The 9,354-nt window shown below is 39.8% G+C and overlaps 1 protein-coding gene across 1 annotated transcript in view; it reads right to left on the bottom strand.

Annotated features, from left to right (window-relative positions):
* The window catches only part of LOC119016568 (cell division control protein 42 homolog), a 15,033-nt gene extending 9,041 nt beyond the window's left edge, over positions 1 to 5,992 (bottom strand). Inside the window, exons 1-2 of the mRNA XM_037092495.1 lie at positions 5,840 to 5,992; positions 2,021 to 2,125 (exon numbers count right to left, since the gene is read on the bottom strand). Coding sequence (XP_036948390.1) covers positions 2,021 to 2,125 — 105 coding nt within the window. The 5' untranslated portion in view covers positions 5,840 to 5,992. The remainder of the gene's footprint in view (positions 1 to 2,020; positions 2,126 to 5,839) is intronic.
* Between the last annotated feature and the right edge of the window lie 3,362 nt (positions 5,993 to 9,354).

Below are 9,354 nucleotides of genomic sequence, written 5' to 3'. Positions count from 1 at the left end.
ACACAATAAAGATGAAACAGGAAGTTCGTGCATGTCTGCTGGTTTACATCTCACCACGCAGAAGCTGTTGATGTTTCATACCGAAAGTGGCGACTGGGGCGAGCGTGAATGAACCTGCGGCGGGTTTCAAATGAGCGAGGCGTGATTCTGCGAGGTGTGATCAAAACCTTATGACAGGACGCACGAGCAGAGCAGATGATGAATCTACACCAACGAGACAATGACCAAAACAAAAGACAAGAAAACACAACGGCATGTCTGAACGTCCTGAAACCTGGAAATCATTTTGAGTCTTTGCACGTCCGGTTCCCTCGTCTCAAAGTCTGAAATAAGATATTTACAAGTTTTGTTCTACGAAATAAAACATGTACTTCATTAAATATCCCACAGTTTAATTATGAAGCTCTTCTGGTTGCCAACAAGTACAGAGTATGGCGCGGACATAAAATGTCCTCACAACTTTACTTGAAAGAAAACCTGTACAGTAATTTTGCAGTAAGATGATTTGTGGTGGTGATGTTTCAGTCATGTGACTGTGACGTCATTTGTTTGTAGCCTCACATTAGCTTTTTACCGCTAGAGATTTAAATTACACTCCAAAAATCACAACATTTGTGTTCATCTGTGAGGTTTATCCTGATGAACAGAACCTGTAAGTATCGTAAACTTGTCTGAAACAATTCAAAATGAAATTCATAAATCCCACAGGCTTTTTTTTTTTTTTTTTTTAATAAATACCAACTTCGGGGTTAGCTACATGCCCTGAAGCAGCCAAATGATGTTCCTACATCTGCTTACTTTAAATATCGTGTTAGAAAAACGCAGATAGTTCTGATAATTTCATAGTAAATGGTTAAATATGGTGGTGGGCGGGGGGGGGGAGCAACAGACAGGAAGAGGGTGATCGAGTTGAGTCAGCACTGTTTCTGCAGCGCTCCGATCAAACTGTGCTGACGAGTGACGGACAGACTGAGAGCACCGATGGAAAACAGTAGAGAATTACTCATCAATCTGCAGTCAGCAGTCAGAGAAACTGCCCATCAATTAGGTATGTTTTTAAAAAAGGTACAGTCCTGCCACTCAGCTGTCAGTCAGCTGTTTTCATGACTGTCACAAACCCCCCCTAAAAAAGTCAAGACTGCAGGATCATCGAGTCGAGCGTCGCATTTTAGGTCACACTGCAGAACCTGCGAGGAGACTTCCACCTCGCGCTGCTTCAGCATGACACAACACTTCGACACAGTGACTGACCAAACAGGAAATGTAGGAGACGGACTCCGATTCTCTGACCTTCAGGTACAAGAAAACAAGCAACAGACACACAAACACACACACAAACACACACACACACACAGGGCTGCAATCCTAAGAATCCACCCTAACAGCAGGCACCAGATCATTTGAGTCGTCGTTGTCACCAACAAACAAACAACAACTTCTGTTTTCCAAGCTGCTGGACTCGTGTCAGCAACAGTAGCAGGGTGTGTTTGATTCCCGCTGAGCCACAAATGTCTCCAAATATTAAAGGAACAGTTCAGCATTGTGGGAAATGATTTGTGTTTTAATTTTCTCTCTTTCTGGAGGTGCTGGCTGACAGACTGTGACCTCAGGACACAGCCAGGCTAGCTGTTCCCTCTATTTACAGTCTTGATGCTAAGCTAAGCTAAGCTAATCTCCTTGCAGTTTACAGTCAGTGTACAGACGTGAGAACAGAATCAATCTTCTCATTCAACTCGTTGCAACACTTTCAAGTTGATTTCACAATTTTGTTTTGTGTTTTTGCAATCTGACGTGACGTGTCGTGTTTACTAAAAACAGGTTGTAACTAAGAGAATTCATTTGAAGGTTAAAACAAAAAGAGAACACACGTGGCAGTTCATTAATAATCCCTCATTGAAAGGTGAGAGATTTTAGTTCTGGTGTCAGATCGCTGCCCGTATCAACAGCACGGTGTCACTTCCTGTGTGACAGGAAGGAGAAAGTCGAACATGGAGGTGTTCGTGTTGTCACAGTTACTCACCGTGGGGACGTATTCAGAGGGAAACTTGTTGGTGGTGTACGAGATGAGGAGGCAAGTTTTACCCACAGCACCATCACCCACCACCACACACTTTATAGTCTGCATCTGAGGAAGAGGAGGTGAGGGAGACAGAGAAGGTCATTGGTTACCGACAGCGTCACTGGAACACCTTCATATCTTTATTTTTGGTCGAAATGCTCCAAGTTGTTCAGAATAAGGTGAACAAATCGGAAAAGAACCAGTTCCATGTGAGTGGAAAAGCCCCAACAAAGATGCTTCAGGTGTTTTACAAGCAACATCTTAAAAAGGGGAATTTAAGGGGTAATTTCTTTTTCAAACTCAGAATTTTAATGCTTTCAATATTAACGAGGTAACAAAAAAAAACAACTCAGGTCCCCAGAACACAGTTTGAAGCTAGAAAAAGGTGGCAGGGTCCGCCAGTATGATATTGCGCCACCCTGTAAGGTCTGTTTGTTTATCCTGAAAACAAAGAGTGTGATTATCTAGTTTGTTTAGGTGTAAAATTGAGTCAATTCATTATTTTCAAATGAACTGATAATAAAATAAAACACTAGAGAACATATAAATAGTGTTACAGGTAATAATTCTGACATTTAAAGCTGCTTATTAAATTGTTTCTCTGCTGATTCACCTTGAGAACAACAAAAATAAGACTTCTGCCATTTTTTTCTGGACTTGTGCATTTCAGCCACATGTTAAACATCCTGCAGCCTTCAGTCTGAATCTATCAGGTGACAGGTTGAGCAGAAACACTGGCAGCTGTGTGAGGAAACATGTTTACGACACACTGGCTGGAGATCCTGTGACCATCCAGACGGCAGGCAGCTCACATACCCAGGCTGCCGCTTCATTAAGGGGGACAATGGCAGAAGGGGGACTCTGGGCAGCCACTTCATCACTGCCTCTTTGTTTGGGCCTTTGGGCAGCTGAACTCTGCTGAGTCAGGCTCAAGTTAACTGGTCATCTGCAGAGACCATGACACCGGTTGTGTCTCCATAATTCCTTCCTCAGGAGATATTCACATGCACATCATTCTGGAGCAACAACATGTTTTCAGTGCTCGACTGTTTCTCGTACAGGCTGCTATCTGCATCCAGTTGATCCTGTTTTGACATCAGTGGCCTTTAGAGATGAAGCAGCTGATAGTTTTCATGAATGAGTCGGTTTATATCTTTACTGTACTACTCTTCAACTCTGTGAGGTTTCATCAACTGATTTTTCTAGAGAAAGCAAGTATTATAATCATCCTTCTGGGTCATTAAACGAGAGAAAATTACTAATATTTGCCACTCTTTCTTCTCAAATGTGGGGATTTGCTGCTTTTCTCTGGTTAATTTTTGCATCTTGGAGTTTTGGACAGATGCTCAGACAACACAAGAATATCTGAAGAGGTCATATTGGGCTCTGTAGACTCAGATTCTGGCATTTTATACACTTTACAAGAGGAATAACTCATTTTGATAATTGATTCATGGGTTGGAGAAATCTAGAAGATAATTAATCTCTGATTTCAGTTCTTTGAATGTGATTATTTCTGGTTTCTTTCTTCTTTCCTATGGCAGTAAACTGAATACTGATAAACTTTGAGAAACACTGAACAACATTTATCAACAACAGATTACTCGACAATGAAAGTGATCAAACAAATCAACACCATATACACAGAGCACTCAACACAAACGTAACTCAACAGAGTGATTCATATGAATGAAATTAGCCATTAGCTGCTGGCCCGTGTGGGTAACTTTCTTGAGGGAAGCTGTATGTAGACCCACAATGTTTCTCTACATTTACCACAACAGGAAGAAAATTATTGATCACAACAAAACAGATGTGGACTTGAAACTTTGACTCAAGTTGATCTTACAAGTCAGGAAATACTGAAATCTAACTTGAACTTGACTCCCCTGAGACTCGACTTCCTAAAGTCTACACTTTACTCGAGCTTTGGAGGACAAAGTTTAGTCGAGTGTGAAGTTAAAGGACGACAGACGAGCTGTGGTTTTCACACCGATGACTGATAAGACTTGTCTAAAAACAGCGGCTGGCATGTTGTTGGATACAACAGTCAATAACAGATCTAGTTGTGCGACTTCTTCATGCAGTTCATTTCATTAGTCGAACGACAGAATTCAGAATTAATCTGTAACAATATTTATTACTCACATCAGTAATTTCTTCAGGCAATGCACTAATCTGACTTTTATTCTCTCCTGTGACATGACTATTTATTTACAACCCAAATTATATTAAGCTTTAAATTACATTAAACAAACAGACACAGCAATTAATGTTTAAGAAGCTATAATCAGGTAATGCAAGTGATTAATCAATTCAAAGTCCAGGAACCATTTCAGCTCTATTCAATTCTCACCTACAGCCCAAAACATTCAAAGCATTCATTGTGAAAACAGAGAGAAATGAAAGTAAACGCTGTGTCACAGCGGGCTTCTTCATAATGATACTAAGAACGCAACTCCTTCCTATTCAACTAAAAAATGTATTCAAAGTTTAACTAATTTAACAAAAGTCCTGTCTCACAATTAGGATTGTTTTCTTGACAGATTAATGTGCAGAAATGTTGAGGATCCATTATTAGTTTCAGTAATTTAAGACTAAAGTCATAATTTCCTCTAGTTCCCCAAAACCAGACTGTTGTTTGGACAATGAAGAAATTAATAACAAGAATTAGCAGATGTATTGTAATCATATATTCGAATTACAGTCTTAATTTGAAAGTTTGTGATGAATGTACATGGAGGCACACATTTCTCCTCTAAGACATGAAAATGTTCAGGCTCATCACGATGACAATAAGCAAACAAACACAGCAGATCAATACTTTCAAGAAGCTGTAACCAGAAATTACGAGTGCTTAATCAATTATCAATCACCTACTCATCCCAGCCAGAAGTTATTCTTACATACAGCCTAAAATATTCAAAGTATTTATTATGTAAACACAAAGTGAATCTTCACAGTGTGAAATCATAAAACAAACATGAAATCAGCTATCAGTGTTGGATTAAATCAATTTTCTGTCGGGGTTTGTAAATCAGAAACAAAATAAAATCATTCCTTCAGTAAAGCCACCTGTTATCAACACATTAACTCAACAAGGAAGGGTTAAATGTGACTCTACTAAGTTTTTGAGCCATGAATTATTGCATTTTCATACTGTTTTACTCACTTCCGCATATTAAACTTGGTCAAAAACCTTTGCTAAAGCCTAATTTCAGTCTATATCACGGGCCAGCTCGTTAGTCACCTTGTTTACGCAGATTTGAAGTTATGACAGGATCATGTTATAACCTGCTGACAGCATTTACAAGCTGCTAAACCTCCATGCTGAAAAGTTTGAGCTACTCCTGCGAGGCTAGCTAACGTTAGCTAAGTTGAGTCGGTAGCTAGCATGAAGTTACATCCGCCAGACCCGCACCCACAACAAAAATGCCAGTTTTAAATGAGTTTAAAATTAATATAACGAGTAAACAACACTTTTCAGAGCTAGATTTGTTTTCCACAAGAGATAAAACTGAATCATAGGGTTGATATGGTTAGCTAAAACAACCACACCGGTAAAAACTTTAGCAGAGATTTCAGAGCCGAGCTAGCAAAGTTAGCTAAAGGAAATCGTTTGTTTTGACAGCTGCCGGTTAGCATAGTTAGCCGTCAGCCGGCTAACAGTCACAGCTTTTACAATGAAAAGAGTCACACTAAGGTAAAATGCTGTTTCCGTGCTGGTATTTCAGTATTAATCGGCAGTAAATCGAAGTTAAAGTCAGTGACAGAGCCTACCTTGTCAGTTCCCAGCCGCCGGAGTGTTGGTAATGTTGTGCTGCGTTCAGGTGCTTCTCGTAAACCACACCTTCATCTACTGCGGAAGTCGGAAATATGACGTGTTGGTGTGTTCAAGTTCCTCTAGATATACTGTTCTTAATGTATGCTATAATTTAGTGATTTCCGGTTTCCGTATTTTTTTTTTTTTAACGTTTTACGGGAACTCACACTTAATATTTATGCTATTAAACCTTCTGACTTTAAAATATCTAATGCAGCTGTTGATATACTTTATGTCTTTTTGGATTATTTTGGTTGGACTGAAACATATTGCATAAATGTTGACAAAGATATTTTGTTCTTACCTTTTAAATTTAAACCTCAGGTTATACAATTTGTCTATAATGCACTGTGTATATTTGATGTAATATCATATTAAAACTGTTACATGTTATTTTACATATCAACTGCTATTAAAACCCATTGCGGTCCTGAATTAGTTGTTTTTACTATTTTCCACTAGATAGGGCAGTTTATTTGTGTCCTGTGTCCTAGAGAGGGCTTTGCCTCATAATAAAACTAAAAAAAACCCTGTGGCATCATGTAAACAAACTGGTATTTAAATGATTAAAATCCTGAAAGTTAAAATATTATTAATATAGTATTGTTGTGGCAGTTTTTGACATGGAACATGTGTTGTACTAATTGTGGTCTGATTTTATTTGTATTTTTATCAGCTGCATGATTTATTTAAATTGTGTAACACTTAGAATAGAATAGAATAGAATAGAATAGAATAACAATCCCCTATATAATATACACAAAAAAGTTAATATCAGACCATTTGTTATATGATAAAGGCAGTTCCTGAGCAGGTAGAAGGAAGCAAGATATGGAAAAATCTAGTAAGTGAACATTGAGTCACAGTTGTTTGTTCCCAAGGTCAAGAATGAGCCTCCACTCTGAAACATAATGCTGCAGCAAACTATGATATTTAAGACAATCTAAGCTCCGAGACAAAAACCTCCCTGGGCACAAAGACAGATGCAGAAAGACAGTTTTCCAGGTTGAACTTGATGTCAGATATATCGAATAGTCCCTGAAGGCATCATCAGGGCTGGTCAGGTCAGCAACATCTGTGAATCCATTCAACATTTAAAGGTTTGATGTATGTTAATGTTTAGATTCAACCACACATTTGTGTTTATTTGAGTAACTTACCTGTTACTGGCATTAAGGGCAACCTTTAATTATATTTACACATCAAATCAATGAGCTATTAATGAGAACAAACAACATAAACAGGCATCCTGAGTATTTCCACCATCATCCTGACTGTGTGGAGGATGACTCAAGGCTAAAACATGTGTCGGTGTCTCAGTGACCAGCAGAGGGAGGTGAAGTGTTGGTGAGTTCAGGGTCACAACATCACCGACAGTACAAAGTCATTTTAGAGGCTTGAGCACAACCTGAGGGCAGCGACACGGCATTCCTTTCCTTTGCGCTCTGTCCTTGATGAACTCCATCTCCGTCCTCACGTAGATGAACTGTTAGCAGGCCGATGTTTGCCCACAGCTGACATCCACTAAACATTATGATCCTTCCCTTTGATTAACTACTAACTATTTGTGAAAGAAATGATTCAAGATACGTTGTGAACTGTTAATTCAGCTGGAAACGCGTGCTGAAATTCAATATATAATTGCAATTAAATGCTTTTGGAGCTTTTAATTGTGATATACTGCATTCATTTAAATCAAGATGAGCCGTATTTTTGGCTAAACTGATGGATAGTGTGGGTTAAAAAATGGCTTCATCAGGCTGTGAGACTCCTCAGCTTTGATGTTGCATGAAAGGAATTCTTTTTTTTTGCATTCCCAATAAAAACACCTGTCTCTAGATGTATGGAAGGCATCTGGTGACCAAAGGAGACTTTCTCAATTGACCATCGAACATCGACCCACTAATCCACCAGAAGAAAGAAGATGAGACGTATCTTGTTCTTGATTCATCGCAGACTTAACTTTACTTCAGAAATTAACAGTCTAGTATCACATTTTGCAAGAATGACTAGCTGTTTGTTATCAGTGGTTTTAACGCTAATACGTATGATAGATTTTGTCGGGGTTGTATCTAAATGTGTTGTGAATAGAAGAAGGGTGGCTGTGGCTCAGGGGTAGAGCCAGAGTCTGTTATCAGAAAGGTCGCTGGGCCGAATCCCCTGGTCTGCATGGTGAAGTGTCCTTCGGCAAGATACTGTACCCCAAAACTGCCCCTGATGTGCTGGTCAGCACCTTGCATGGCAGCCACCAACATCAGCGTATGACTGTATGAATAAGTGTAAGTCGCTTTGGACAAAAGCTTCTGATAAATGCCCTAAAATGAAAATGAAATGTCATATTGTGAGAGTTTATCTGGACAGCTGAGTTCAACCACAACAAATCAGTGGAGGTCTATGGAGTGTCGAACAATAAAGAGCCTGTGTATTATCTCTTTAACAGGGTTTGTTTTGGCCGTGCTGCGCTGCAGGTGAAGGCCAGTCGACCTTCAGCAGTAACATGGCAGAAAATGAGATAATTACAATGCAAAGCGCTTCTCCGTTAGCTGCCCCCTCCGGATGGCTCCTCTCGTTCCCCCACTTCACAAGCATTTCATCGCACTTTGATCTCTGCTCGCTGCTCTTTCTTCTTCTTCTTCTTCTTCTTCTCCTTCTTCTTCTTGTTTCCCTCCTCTCCTCTCCCTCTCCCCCACCCTCCTCTTCATCTTCCTCTCTCTCTCTCTCTCTGGATGTGTGTGTCTCAGTCGCTCACCCGTGACAAACCAGGGGATGGATGTCAAGGACGTTGTGCTGCTTGTCTCCCAAAGATAATCCCATTAAACTCAGGAATTTAATTATAGATTATCTCACACACTCACACTCACACACACACACATAAAAAATTAATCTAGAAACGAGCAGGTGCACAGAAACACACATCATCGCGCAAAAATACAGGAACTGGTGCATCGTGATGATACTCTCGCCCATGCAGAGATATTTTATGATACACAAAGTTAACACGCAGAGACATGAACACACACACACATACACACACACACACAGGCTTCACCCCGTTGCCCTGTCAATGTGTATCAGTATCAGCCTCCAGTCGGCATTAACAACTTCACCAGCCTGTTTTTAGAGCAGCGAGGACGCAGCTCAACACGATTCTGCAGCGAACAAAGGAGGCAAAAGAAATCTCCTCTGAAACAGTTTACTGAAGCTGCCAAACACGCAGGATGTTACAGCCACTCTGACAGCAGCTTTACTCCAACTACATCCCCACAATGTCGTTGTGATATCAATATTTGTTGCACTGTCCCTGCAAATTACGCAGTGCTTCTAAGGGAATTCAAAATATTAAGATATATATTGTGTTCTGTGATATATCCTAAAATATCACATTTTCCTTATAAGGTCATATTGCCCAGCCGCGGTATTCATTATATTAGTAATACTACTGTAAACCAGTGATTCTGGGCTGCAGAGAAAT

Source organism: Acanthopagrus latus, chromosome 3 (genome assembly GCF_904848185.1).
Source record: "Acanthopagrus latus isolate v.2019 chromosome 3, fAcaLat1.1, whole genome shotgun sequence".
Taxonomy (NCBI): Eukaryota; Metazoa; Chordata; class Actinopteri; order Spariformes; family Sparidae; genus Acanthopagrus; species Acanthopagrus latus.
The sequence above is the reverse complement of the archived record's forward strand: the minus strand, read 5'-3'. Positions and strand labels throughout refer to the sequence as shown.